The sequence below is a fragment of the Sander lucioperca genome, chromosome 1 (genome assembly GCF_008315115.2).
Source record: "Sander lucioperca isolate FBNREF2018 chromosome 1, SLUC_FBN_1.2, whole genome shotgun sequence".
NCBI classification, from domain to species: domain Eukaryota; kingdom Metazoa; phylum Chordata; class Actinopteri; order Perciformes; family Percidae; genus Sander; species Sander lucioperca.
The window spans coordinates 23,224,433-23,238,808 of record NC_050173.1 but is presented as its reverse complement, the minus strand read 5'-3'; the positions used below and the strand labels follow the sequence as shown (position 1 = coordinate 23,238,808).

General features: G+C 37.4%; 2 protein-coding genes across 9 annotated transcripts in view; one reads left to right on the top strand and one right to left on the bottom strand.

The window, feature by feature from the left end:
• Positions 1–5,840, bottom strand: part of nktr (natural killer cell triggering receptor) — a 40,281-nt gene extending 34,441 nt beyond the window's left edge. For 3 of the 8 annotated variants that reach the window (XR_004101981.2, XR_004101982.2, XM_031282108.2), the window contains exons 1-4: positions 5,579–5,838; positions 3,633–3,710; positions 2,886–2,960; positions 258–365 (exon numbers count right to left, since the gene is read on the bottom strand). Coding sequence is in view for 4 of the 8 variants with exons in the window: in XM_031282108.2 (XP_031137968.1) it covers positions 258–365; positions 2,886–2,960; positions 3,633–3,690 (241 nt within the window). In the remaining 4 variants the exon portion in view is untranslated. Of the gene's footprint in view, positions 1–257; positions 366–2,885; positions 2,961–3,632; positions 3,711–5,578 lie in introns of those variants that run through there. The other 5 variants (XM_031282110.2, XM_036000889.1, XR_004897194.1 and 2 more) reach the window with 4 other exon arrangements.
• A 269-nt stretch (positions 5,841–6,109) lies between these two features.
• sec22c (SEC22 homolog C, vesicle trafficking protein) lies at positions 6,110–11,961 on the top strand. The gene is made up of 7 exons (XM_031282115.2): positions 6,110–6,394; positions 7,283–7,494; positions 7,699–7,862; positions 8,016–8,195; positions 8,357–8,475; positions 8,925–8,990; positions 9,083–11,961. Exons 2-7 carry the CDS (start codon positions 7,313–7,315, stop codon positions 9,281–9,283), a joined length of 912 nt encoding a protein of 303 aa, XP_031137975.1. The 5' UTR covers positions 6,110–6,394; positions 7,283–7,312; the 3' UTR covers positions 9,284–11,961.
• Positions 11,962–14,376: the final 2,415 nt, after the last annotated feature.

The window sequence follows — 14,376 nt, the reverse complement described above, 5'->3', positions numbered from 1 at the left end:
GTTTGTGTTGTAACTCATATAATTAACTGTTAGCTGTGAAACCATGCAAAGCATCACCATTATTGAAAAAAATGTTGTACCTAAGAGAGCATTTCATTCTTCCTTAAACAAAATCAGATGGTGCACCTTTTTTACAGAAGCTCTGTTGCTTTCCATCGGGTTTTATGTAAAGATGAAAACAGCAGTTTGACACAATTCACAATTTGATTAAACACACACTTTCAAAGTAAATGAGGTTACATGCTAGACATGTTTACCTTCGGTGAAGTCGCCTCCCTGGACCATAAAGTTCTTTACAACTCTGTGAAATGTGGAGCCTTTGTAGCACAGGTTTTTCCCTGTGATTTTGCCAGTTCCCTTTTCACCTGCAATCACATGAATGGTAACTGAGCTCTCATCCAACAGAAAACATTCAACAGACCTGCTACTGTTAAAAGTGCTTTTGCGTATACCAGATGCCTTGAGGTGTAAAGAAATGTTAGTCTTGAGCGTTGCCACATGTGGTTTGTTCTGAACAAGGGAATGAAACCACAGTTGGGAGGAAGGATTTCAATAAACTGTTGGTGATACTCCTGTGCAGGACTGCAGAATTCATTAAAAAATCTTCCACTGGAGTGATACCAACAGGGGACACAATATTGGCCCAAAGCTATAACCCCGTGGATTTCCAATCCCCTAGGGGGAAAGGAAACGTGAATGCAGCAATTTCATTAGATGTGTGTGCTTTAAGAGGACAGAGGGTTGGCTGTTCAAATGGACAGCTTAGTTTGCTAATCTTCTAGTATTTTGCTGTATCACTGGCTTCAGCATTGTTCCAAGGGTTTGGTTTCTGAGCGGATCCCCTCCTAAAAGGACACATTAGAGACTTGGAGAAAGCCATAGCAAACTGCCCAGCTAAGTCGTGTACATCACTGTGTTATGTTGTGTGTGTCCAGGAAAAGGAACAGACTAACCAGCCATCTCCCACGTCTGCCCTTGCCAGCATCACATTCCTGTCGGCCAGGTGGGGTGAAAAATGAGAGGGAGGATCGATCTGCAGTCTGTTTGTAGATTTATGGCTATCTCTAGGCAGACCGCTGCTACTACAGTACACTGTGTTCTGCTCAGTGGGATGAAATATCTAGGGAGTCAGACCAGGACCCCTCTATCCATCCAGTGACTCCATCTGTCACTGGACAATTTACACTACAGCCAATGCTCTTTTCCTCAAGATATCAAATGACCAAAGAGGGGTGTGAAGCGTGATACTGTGCCTCTCACTTTTAATTGACAAACCATATTCTTATGCGTCTACTCATAATGATTGGACCCCAGGAAGAACAGCTGTGGCTACAGCTAATGGGGATCCTAATAAATGAAAAGAATTTATTTTCATGGTAGAGACAGAAAAGATTAGAAGGAAAGATTTGTGAAATGTGACAAGGAACAGACACGATTTAAACTAGAGCCCGACCGATAAAGGATTTTTAAGGCCGATATCGATACAAATATTTGAATGAAATGAAATATTTGTGATTTAAAAATCCAATATTCCGATATATATATTTTTTTAAATCCAGAAACGCGTAACAAAACATAAACAGATTTCCCTGACATTATTTGTCCTCACTAAAATAATATGATAATGCAGTTTAAAAATAAACTTGTTTGTTTTATTGTCACAACAGAACAGAGGAACATCAAAATATATTAAAGTTCTGATAAATAAAATGTATAAAAATACAAACTTAAGATATGAAACTTAAAGCGTTAAACCATAGAGCGTTAAAGAAATGGACCAACATATCTGAAAGTTGTAAGTCTTCTGGTAGCTGTGCCAAGAGAAATCTCAAACATTCTGAATCTTGCAGAGACGGAGAGCGTAGGTATAATAAGGAGATAACATAGGCACAGGCTAATTATTGCTAACTAAAATGCTAGTTAACATTAGTAATTAAACTTAAACAGCTAATGTAAGTCGAAACTCCCTGCAAGCTTCTTCTGACTATATGGTAATTTGTCTACTATGCGACAGAAAGTCGCGTGGTTATGAAACAATCGTTAGCCTATTTTTACAAAAACGTCTTCTACGGAGCCATAACGTGAGGTACAAGGTGGAGGTACAATGGAGCCTTTTATAGATTGTCGTGTTTCTTTAGAAATAAACAATGGACAAATAGAGTCTTTAAACGCTTCAGATGTAAAGTTATTCGCTGTCAAAGTGACGTCAAAATGAATGGCAGTCAATGGGATGCTAACGGCGGGTGAGTACTTGTTAGCATCAAAATGGCGCCATAGGTATGCTTTGTGGACGCTCGCTTACCCCCTTGGGTTAAACACGAGTGTTGCCAACAGGGACGTTGTATGGCGCCCTCTGGTGGACAAACTATGCAACGCCAACACTCATAACATGGTTGAAGGGTGTTTCGTTTTTTTTTTTTTTTTTTAAATATTAATTTATTGGCCATTATAAATGGCGATATCAACAGTTTGGAAAATGCCTAATATCAGCCGATAATATCGGCTCGCAGATATATCGGTCGGGCTCTAATTTAAACCCAGTAAATGATTGTTGTGTGGCTGGTTCCCTGGCACCTTGAGCTGTAAATCCCCAATGTCTCGGTTTTTATTGGAGATATCAACAACAAATCTGATTGTGGAAAATGATATATGATATATTATATTATATATATATATTGTGGAGTACTATAATGATGTGGTTTACAGTTGTCAGTTGTACTTCTGAGATGTGCAAACAGACAGTTGGTTCCATGTTACGCTCTGAAACAGCTTTCTCTTCTTCTTTTTTTTACTTTTTGAAACACAAATATTTGGTTATGCAATGTAGTAAATGTTGCGAAAGCACAATATCATGTAAAACATGTCCTTGACTGAACCTTACTTACCGGTGCACAAACAGAGAAAGTTTTTGCTTGTCTTGGGACAAACATCCGAAAACAGTTGAAAGACTATGCGCCCAACTATAAAACACAAAAAAGAACAAGATATAAGCACACTTCAGCTTGTAGCTACAAAAAACAGAGAAATGTTTAAAAAGGATGATGAAGGTCAATATAAATGTTGTGTTACAAAAAACAATGAGCAAAAGAAACTAAATAGGCCAAAGACACAATTAAGAGTTAAAGTGCAAGTAGCTCCAATGCACACTGCACACTTTTCATTGGCTTCCAAAAATTAGAAGAATGCGGTAAAGCTCAGACCTTTTCCATAGCTAGGAGCAAATCTAGACTATTCTTAGAAGCCTCATGGGGGATTGTTTTGTCCCTGTCCAAATATGAGAATTACATTTACAATTAGCCTGAGGACACTAAACTGGTCACATCAGTTGCACATCAATCCTGCTTGAAAAGTACATAATGCTTATAGCTTCTCATGCCAAGACTTCGATTCAACCATTCAGTACAGATACGGTTACTGACATGAAACCAGTCGACCTACTGGGTGTCCCACTTTCATTTTGACCAAATTAATATCAATCAAATGCTGCAAGGCTACAAAAAACAAACTACATACAGTTTAAAAGATCTTTATTGATTATGTCAGCTCAAAGTAATCAGCTATGAAAGTAAGCTGCTGCTGTTTACATGTCTAACTAATTCTCATACCTGTGAAGTGATTTTAAATTATCTTACCTGGCTCCCGGTTGAGCTCCACATCGAAGTAACACTGAGGGCGGTCTTTCACCCCCATTGTGATCAAACTCGGGTGACCTAAAATGTAGACAGAGCACAAAAAAAGCTAAGCAAGAAAAATAGTAAGGATCCCTTCTTTTAAAGAAGCAGTAAGCTTCTGAAGTGTCCATCCACAAAGTACAGCATATTTAAAAGTGTGTTGGAAAACAACGTAGAGAGACTAAAAGGCTAGAAACAGAAAGGGGAGGAGAGAGAACTATGGGAGGGGAGTGAGAGAGAAGTCTATGAGGAAATGTACTGGCTATGCAAATCCAAGCAGAACACAGCACAGCTTCCTAGCTGTACACTTTTAACTCGGTTTCTACTATCCACTTAAATATCACTGTGTGACAGTGAAATGTCACAAACTGTTGCTACTACTCAGCCAGGTCAACAACATAGTGAAACTGAGAATGGACAGGAACTTATCTTTAAGGTGTGTTGTGACATTTTGGTTTGAACATGTTTAAGTTTTGATTATGTGAACAAGAAGCCACTACAACAATGTAAGCAAACACCAATAATAGTCCCATCCCTCACACCCTTCAAATGATTAGGCAATCGTGCCATCGACCTAAATCATGTTTCCAAAAACCCTGCCTCAACTTGTTCAATGTCAGTGATCCTCTTCTGTTGCATAAAAAGATAATAATCTGTTGTTACTTATCTACATACCAATATTTGGTATGTCAGCAGCTTGTGTGCAAACACATATTAGACTAACCCGTCTGCCTTGCCAGACAATGTTTCGCTGGCAGGTTCAAGACTGCAAGAAAGCAGAACGTCCAATAATCAGTCAGCAATGTCTGGATTTATTAAAAGTTAAGCTTAACCTTCTCACAATTTGCATGATACAGGTTGCATATTGTTTAGAAAATGCTAAGTCACTGTGCTGACATGTAATAATTATCACCTCACACATTGTGTGTATATGTGCTGTGGGGGTAGTAGTCTACAACAAGAGGAACAGAAAGCAAGCATTATTCTACAGGAACTAATTTCAGGCCACTGATAGCTGCAAACCACAAGGAATAAAATGTGGCTTTCACTTGATGAAAACACTTATCAGGCAAGCCTTAAAGTACAGTCATAAGGAAGACATTTCTACACCTTAATTAGTTAAGTGTGCCAACAGACTTTTATAGAGCAAATTAATGAACACTAGTGCATGTTACTATATAGCTAATAATCAAAAGGAAGCTGGAACAGTGCAGCTGAGTTTAACTGTATTCATCACAAATCAGATGAATACAAATGTGGAAAGGAAAGCACTGTATTAATAACCATACTCCTCAAGTTACAAAGCTTGACTGTACTGGGAATGGTATTGTCAGATTGTAAAACTCCCCTGCTAAATATGTACAGCAATAATCGACAACCTCAGGATAGGTCTAAACTGTACGAAGTGTTTTCAAGTATTTAGTTGCATAAATTGGAGGTCATGTGAGCTACATGTCCTCCAAGTCATGAAGACCACAGTGGCCACCACTATATATATTATTTAAAAGCAATAAACATATAATACACCACAAATATTGTCAATTCAAACATTGAACAGCTGATCATCAGAGTCGACATTAGCCCACATCCACGACTTGTAGCTACATTAGCTAACTGTCAATATATGACACACATTTTACTCACAACAACGACACGTACAAACCATGTTTAGAGCAATAACAGAACGGCACATATTCATGGGCTACAAAGCTAACAACAGCTACGTGAACCCACACGTGATTGCTTTCAAAATGGTTAGCTAAGCTAACAGCGAGTAACATTAGCTAGCTTGCTAGCTTACGTTAGAGTTCTCTTAGCTGCATTTTCTGTTCACTTTTAACGTAACGATGAAAATCAGATTACAGGTTATATCCAAATGTCGAAACGAAATAGCTAGCGTAACTGACCTCTGTACAGTAGCTAGCCAGGCAATTAGCTAGTAACTGACGGACGACAATTAGCATGTGCTAACTCCACTTTTAAGTGTAGAAATGGTGCACTCAGGGATGTATTATACCTGCATGAACTCCGACTGAACGACGTTGAAGTTAGCTTCCGATTCGCAGTGTCCGGTCCGATTATGTGTATGGGTATCTAGCTAGCTAGATCAAAAACCACTAACGTTATACCAAGACTTGTCAAATCTAGGCGACATTATTCCAGAGAAAATAAATATTTTTAAAACACAGTTACAGGTTTGTGGAAGCTTTATTCTATTTGTGAAAATGCAAAAAAAAGGGAGATTTCACTGAATTTTTCACATGTACCCCAAATAACAGGTGTCTAACACTCATTCACAATAATAAGTTCTGCAAAAAACGGAAATTAAGTTTCCCTGAACTTTTACTTTAACTGCCGTGGCTGTTATGTGAATCGGACGCTGTGTTTTCGGAAGCTTACTTCAGCGTCGTCTGGTTAAATTGTATTTTTGTCCCTCACGAGTTTCCGTACAAGATTTGTTGTGGTTTTGTTGTATCCGGAAGAAGATTTCAAGTTAGCTCGTTGGCTAATTTAAATATAACTTCTTATGTATGTTATAACAGGTTATGCAGGTTCTCTGTATAATCGCTAGTAATACTAAGTATGTGATTGTACTCGTAAGGCGCATCTAAAGCTGGTGCTGGCTACATGCTAGTGTTTTTTTTTTTACTTATATGATGGTGTAGTCAGCTAACCTCTATTAGCTAAGTAACAAGGTGCAGCATGAAACCTATGATAATGAGGTAAGGTGGGGGCAAGACGTATGTAACTGAACTTAAATCTCACTGTTGCAAAATGCACTGCATAGCAAAAATGTAATAAGACTGCAATTTCAAACCTACGTAGCTAGTTATCTAATAATATAACGTTACTCAGTTGCCAGTCTATATGTGCACCTGCTAGCGGTCTAGAAAACATCACAGCAGACCAGCAATACATTCTTGCTTCATGAAGGTGCTAGGTTTAGGATAGTCAAACTATTTAAAGTTTGAGAGTAGTAGCTAATTCATCTTAATGGTTATTTTGGAGGCCGTAGTTTGTGGTGCTGCTGGTTTGTATTGCACTAGCAATATGTGTTTCTAATAAAAAGGCGACCATCAGCAGCCTCTCAGAATAATTCAAATAACAAGCCTTTAAAATGACCATAAACTTTCAGGTTCCAATTATATCATTCATGAAGCAAGGATTCAGTGCTGTTTTATTAGACTGTAATAGTTTTAGCTCAGTGTGCCTAATATACTGACACCTGAGTGCATTTGAATTTAATACAGATTTGAAATGATTTGTCAGTTAATTGATATAGAAAGTCAATAGACAGTAAATTAATCTAAAACTATTTTTTTTCTAATCAGAAGTAATTTTACCACAAAAAAGTCAATCTCAGTTGTAAATATTTGTTGATTCTCTTTGTCTTTTGTGATAGTAAACACAATGCACTGTTGTTTGAACAAAACAAGACATTTCTAGATGTCCATTTGAGCTTTAGGGACTTCTAATGAGCATTTATGACATTTAATAGACCAAAATTAATTGAATAGTTAAGAAAATGATTGTCAAATTATGAAAGCAATGTAGTTGCAGCCCTAACATAGCAATACTGATGATCTGATCTTTCTCTTTACCCCATGTAGGCAGTGTGTTCTCCATGGACCTAGTGGATCATGTCTCTGATCCTGTTTGCCTTTGTGGTTCGGGTCAGGGATGGACTCCCCCTCTCGGCCTCCACAGACTTTGAACACAACCGAGAGCTCCAGGAGAGGAAGCAGCAGCTCAGGACCGTCAGCAAGGCACTGGCCTGTTTCCCTGGCAGAGGGACCATCAAGGGCCAGGAGCTCAACATTTAGTAAGGATTCAAGAAACAAAGCAGCAGCAGACTGCCTGTAATAACAAAAAGACACAATACACAGTCTCAAGCGAGTCAGTGTGTATTTGATTCTGTGATGCTGAAGACGGACAGAATGTTGTCCGTTTGATCACAGCGGCATCCATGTCACGCTGCGTCAGACTGTTTGTTTACTAAACTCCTTTTCTCCTCTCACCTGTTCAGCTTCGTCTCTTCAGAGGGTGTATCCTACATGACCGTGTGCCACTGCAGCCTCCCTGTTGCTAAGGCCTTCTGCTTCCTGGAAGATCTGCGCTGGGAGTTCACAGCATGCTTCAATAGCACTGTTGTTACCTTGGCAGCCCGGCCATATCCATTTTTGGAATTCGGTGAGTAGGAAGAGAAATATTGTCATCTAGATTTGCTGTTGCAAAATATTTTGTATTTAAATATGACGTGTTGAATGACAAACAAAGCTCCTGTGTTGGGATGCTTTCAACTAAAAATAAAGACTTTAATGTTGCGTTGCTGCCAATCGACAGACAGCACCATTCAGAAGCTGAAGCAGCAGTACAACCAGAGCGGTGGTCCGGCCCTGGAGGTGACGTTGGCAGAGGTCCAGGAGGATCTGAGGATCCATCCACCCAAAATAATTAACTTAGAGGAAGTGGAGCTCACCAACGGCATTGCAAATGGGCACATGGAGCAAGGCACTGGATCTGGTAAGACTGTTTACCACATAACTTATACAGTATAACATATACAATACAGTTGTTTATTATATCATGTTTCTCTGATGCAGAATTTAGGAAATTTTCTCACATTTGTTTCTGTGTTTTATTATTTTACACTATTCATTTGGTCACTTTCTTTTGTTTAACAGGTCAGAATGTAAGACTGGAACCAGTGACAGCGCCAGGCATCCTCTCTCTGGTCTTAAATATCATGTGTGCATCTTTGAACATAATCCGTGGTGTTCACCTCATAGAGTACACATTCCAGGTATGGTCAGTGCCAGAATCCAATCGCAAATAATTCAAATGCATCTAAAAAAAGGTGTCCAGCATGTTGCTGCATCATAACTTACTGTGTATGTTCCCTACAAATATTTAGTTTAAGAGAAAAAATGCTGTACTATGGTGCTCTCACTCACACACAACAAAGCCATTTGTTATGTTTAGTTGGGGATTTTATTTTTGAAATAGTCATGTATAAGCTAACATTAATTATAGAAATGTTTAGCTCGCAGAACTGGCTGCCATGCATTAGCATTTTGCTGTGAAAGCAGAGGTTTGATAATGTTGAGGTCTGCACAAAACTGCAAAATTGTCACTCTTTTGAGAATAAGCTTTAATATGAAATAAATGTGTTACAGTTAAAATTATGTGAACTTTGCCCTGAATGACAAATTACCATTTTAAAAAAAAAAATTGTATTCCTTTTCTACACAGGATGATTATGAAGGCATATGGAATGTTGTGGCATTTCTTCTGGCGTTTGTCTGCTGTGTGTTTCAGGTAAACGTAGTTCACATTATTAGTGCAAAACTGAAATGCCCCCATGTCAAACTCTTTCTGACACCATGTGAATGACCTCTCTGTGTCCACAGTGCCACCTCTACCTGTTCCATTCATCTGTGAAGAAACTCAAGTCCTTCACTCTGTTGAGTGTGATCGTCCTATGCAACCTCTACCTGCTCGGCCTGAGGAACGTGTGGCAGCTCATCTTCCACATTTCAGTCGCCTCCCTCTCCACCCTCCTCATCCTCACCCGCAAACTCCAAGACAGAACCAATGACTGCGGGGTCTGAGGAGCAGGGGGCATTTTACTGGGTTGCAACTGTCACAGCTCTTTCAGTGCAGGTGAGATCGACAGGGAAGCAAATGGTTTGACCCACATTAGGTCGAAAGATGTCTTTTTAGCAAAAAAAACATTCACGAATTTTGTGTCATAATGGAAAATTATAATTACAAGTTAATATTTTTTTGTATACAGTATGTACTTGCACTTTGTGTACATTTGTTTTCAGGACTGTAAAGAGTATACAGTAAAATGCAGTTGTCTCTGGAACCTTGAACAGAAAAGCTAAAAGGAGATGTCTGTTCTAGAAACAAAATGTTTGTGCCATCCTGTCCTAAAAAGTTTTTGATGAAAATGATGGAGGTTTTTTTAGTCAGCAAAAAACTGACCAAAGTTTTTCCATGTACAGTACAAACAATCATTTCATCACAGCCCTAACTGTTAAAGCGGCTCATGCTTGCGATGTTTATGCATTTCTGCTCACATTCAGCTCAGTATTATTTCTGCTACAACAGGCCCTTGATTATCTTTGCATAATCAGTGTACAACGCTAAGTGACTGTTGGTGATTGTAACAGACATTACAGATTTAATTGTGCTTTTAAAATAGACACACATGGCGGATTAGCAGACAGTTATTGGTTATCACGCATCGTGTGATACCTAAATGATTTAGTATAGTCTGACTTAAGATAAAAGAGTAAAGCAGACAAAGCAACAATTTTTATTTGTTTTCCATAATTTGCTTATTAGGCTACAGTACAAACCTAATGCAATGTATACATGTAAAGCTGTGGGTTGTTTCATGCCTTACTGGGTGACAATGCAATTGTTTTTAATTGTTTAATTGTGTTGACTTATGTACAGATACACCAGCAAGTGCTCAGCTAGTCGTTGCAAAGTTTAAATGTAAGGGCTCCATTATTTATATTGGAAACTACATTCAATACAGAGGGAATATTAGTCTCACAGTCATGTAAAGGCATGATGTTAAGGCATATTATCTTACTATTTTCAACACAGTTTGTGATAAAAGGAGAATTTTATCACATCAACTCCATTTAAAACCCATTTTTGTACGACCAAAAAATGTTTGATTATTTAGTTTGTCTGTTTAATCTTTTTTCTACTGATCTCTGCATTGTCATGTAAACTGCGGGTAAGAATATGAAAGCACTGATTTGATGGGTAATATACAGTACTATTGAAATTTGTTGGAAACAATTGTATGACTGCACTATTAGGCTTAGATATTGTTTTGTGTTGTGTATGGCAATTATCCTTGAATGTGTTGCATATCGGGTTCAGCTATTTTTTTTTTATCCTGATTTCTGTTTACTTGGTTCATTTTTTGTCTTGTTTCAGGGTTGGTTACGCTGCTCCCCTATCTGTTGTTCTCAGATTGGTATAAACATATAAATCATATGATTATAATCTATGTTTGAATATAGAACAGTAGTGCTGCTAAATAAATAGGCAAAGTATCCTTTTAGTTCATTTCTTTTTAACATTATTTAGCTAATTTAGTATTTAGCTTCTTCGAGATGTTTTATTAGTTAAACAGTTGCACTAATGTCTGTTTAGCAAGGGAAGTAAACTTAGTTTATAGTTTTTGTCAAATAGCGTTGTGGCATTGTGTTCTTTTTATTCTATTTTATCAAGAAAGTCAGAGGGAATTTTAAAAGAAAACAAAAAGGTTGCATCTCATCCGACAATCCACAATAATGTACAAATGATTTAGAAAGAGTCAGTCGCTTTTAGCTTGTAGTTTACAAAGATGGAGGAAACTAATGTTTTCACTGGAAATGTAGAGTAGCTGCAGAAAACATTTCAATTTGTTGTCAAGTAGGTTGCACTATCTGGGTATTTTAGCAAATGGCTGAGAATTAGACGGCTCGGTGACTTTGATGCTTGATCATACGACAGAGGAGTACACTCTTGTTTAAATGAAGTGTTCTTGGACAGGGTTAACTTGAAATACCATAAATAATATGGTATTTTCTGCCCAGGACATTGGTAAAGCTGTAATATTTTTTAAACAAAGGAGGTTTTACCATTTCCACTGTAGCCTATACGTTGTTGACCAAATGCATTGTAAAAAAAAGAAAAGATGTTTTGCCGCCAGTGTTCTAAAAGATGTAGAACCAAATAATGTGGGAGGTATTTCAACACTTGAAATGGAAATTAAGGATAATTTGTTAATTATGACGGTTTATAACATACTGTAGAAAACACTGTACAATTGAAACGTGGCAGCCTTCTCTTAATGTTTTTTTTTTTTATCAACATCTGAAGTCTTAAATCTGATCTGAATACAGGAAACAGTTTAAAAATGATTTAGGTTTAGAACCTAAAGTATGTTTAATAGGATTTTTTTCTTCATTTTGTTCAATAAAAAAACATGGGAGAATTATTTGTATCTAATTAGTCTCTCATTAGGTTGATCTGGTGGTTTTTGTGGCTGTGACCTGTTTGTGATAATGGGAAGTAATGTACCAATGTCATTGCCTGATATCAGACAGAATTGTCAAGTTGTTACACAACTCTGTGGAGTGGGCGGGTTCAAAGGTCCGGATCCAGGCAAACAATGTCATTCATTGTAACTGCCAAATACACTGGTGATTACTGGGCTTTATTTCTTCCTACTGTGGTAAAACTGACATTTCATTAATAAATAGTGTCTTTTTTCCATTTGTTGATATTTGTGTGTCCAAGAAATTAGCATTACCTCTCCATATTCAGCAGTGATCAGATAGAGAATATTTGGTTACATTCATTATTTTGCTAATTTCCCTTTTTAAAAGGTCTAAAATGCTACATCCAGATAAGAATTTCAAGCAAAACAGGATAGACATGGTAAGAAATGCCATTAACTTACTACAGCAAACTTGGAACATTGAATGTAAATGTATTGATGTATTCTTCCAATATTGCACCAGATGGAGCCCTTTCACAATTTACCAACCTTTATTTAAGTCTGTTTCAGCAGAGATTGTTATATTTTATTAGTTGATGACATTTATCGATATAAGTTGCGCTAGCCTTTAGCCCATAGTATATTTAAATTAGGCTACAGCCTAAACAAATCTAATGGATCAAAGTGTCCTTTAGCTCCAAAGAAGAATGTTTAGTTGTGATTATTTACTTGTGAGACAGAATCAAGCCTGACAGGAAAAGTCACACAAGGTTAGAGTAAAATGCAGAGGTTACTTAACTGTTTTGTTAGGTGGCACATTTTAACTGCCGACCCTGATAGGTCACATTATTGCTTAAACAGCTGGAACAGTGTCTTCAAGCACAAAATTGTATACCATATTAGGTTATGTGTTCATTTAAAGGCCAGACAAATATCTGTGTCTTCATTTGGCCAAGTCATGCAAGGGTTTTTCTCATTGACAGACCGAGTAACACTTTTGTTTACTTAAAAATACTGCACATTTTTATCTGATGAACGTTTTATGTTGCCTAGTCCTAGAACAAACACTGATGATAGAGAAGCCTTTTGAAATTGAATGCAAACTTTCTACACAAGCTGCTAGCGCCGATATTTCAAAAGAGCAAGTGTATTTCTTGTGCCTATCTTTAAGGTAAATGTCTTGTACATCAAAATATTGACTTGGGCTTTGATAAAAGTTACCATAAAAGGCAGCATTTCACTTTGAGTGTGACGTGGTGGTGTCTGAGGTGTTCTGTAATAACAGTTAAAGGTAGAGGACACAAGCATGAGAGTGATGGATTAAATATTGTCTTTAATCCGTGACTTTTTTAAGTCATAACATTAGCTCAAGTCATCATTTAGGCATCACTGCACGAAGGCCAGTTATAGCCTCGATAATCATTAGTCCTTCTTGCATTAATGATTAGGTCTTATACTGAGATATGAATTGGTCGTTCACAACCTTTAACCTAAACCTATCCATCACTGCGGTTTCCGGAAAAAAATGTTTCTGTTTCATTTCTGTAGACGCCAATAAATATCTGACTCATTCTTTCTATTGCCACTTTTATTTTACAGACATTTCCATGCATATTTAGGAAGGAAATTTGAGGTTGCAACCAAGAAACAAATATACAAAAATATATCCACAGTGCCATTACTAACGCTACAATTCATCTAAATTACACAATCAGCTTTAGTGATCCTCTTTTGCAGGGCTAAACCTCTTTAATCCTAATTGGCAGAAGCTGCTGGTGTTGAGATGCTGCCCTCTCTCCCTTAACAAATAGGCTTAACAGCATGGGTGGTCTTGCGGAAATGTTTATGGCTCACTTTTTTCTGCTGAATGACAAGTGCTTCCTCTGTGCCTAGATAATCATGGAACAGCTGAACTGCTGTTTTTATGTTTTGTTCTGTGTAATTTATTTATTTTTAATAAATGTTTGTCTTGCCAGCTCTGGGTAATAACAGAATACACAGCAAACAACTTTCACAGATGATTTACTCTAGTGTTTGCTGATTATATTTCAAGTGTATTGTCTGGGTGTATTATAGTTTAATGTTTCTTAATAACCATCACATGTGATGGTTATTGCACACACACACTGGGCCATTTACTGTCACTGACTGACAGATGCTGACAGGCATTAAATCTGCATCCATGTCAGCCAGACATTTGACAATAGCTGACCTGTGCTTGTAAAAAAAACTCTGGTTGACTGTGGAAAGACTGAGAATTAGCATGACTAAAAATATAATTACAAAAAACGATTAAAAACTACATTTGAGTTGGCTGTAAAACTTAAACACTACGAGTTAAAGTGCCTGAAAACTGGTTATCAAGCAAGCTAAAAGTAATGGATAAAATGTCAAAATATATAGCTAACAATAAACAGTTCAAATAATTAGCTAAATGTAACGGATAAATGGGTGAAATAGGAGCGGTTGAGAATGCTAATGGATCAAATATGTAGCTAAATGTAATGGTTAGATGGTTGAGTTAGCTGAAACAGTTAGCTAAGAATAATGGAACAGTGAATTAACTAAAATGTTTAACCCAGCTAGCTAGCTAGCTATTAACTAGCTATGTAGGCCTATGTATTGGTGTAGTAGTATTAGCTACAAAATAGCTTAATAAATGGATAGATTAATGGATACATGGCTGAA

Bases quoted from the DNA above. Each gene is read 5' to 3' on its own strand.
- sec22c (XM_031282115.2), top strand. From the start codon at position 7,313: ATGTCTCTGATCCTGTTTGCCTTTGTGGTTCGGGTCAGGGATGGACTC. The intron at 8,196-8,356 runs GTAAGACTGTTT...TTTGTTTAACAG, and splicing joins GGAGCAAGGCACTGGATCTG to GTCAGAATGTAAGACTGGAA. The intron at 8,476-8,924 runs GTATGGTCAGTG...TTTTCTACACAG, and splicing joins TCATAGAGTACACATTCCAG to GATGATTATGAAGGCATATG.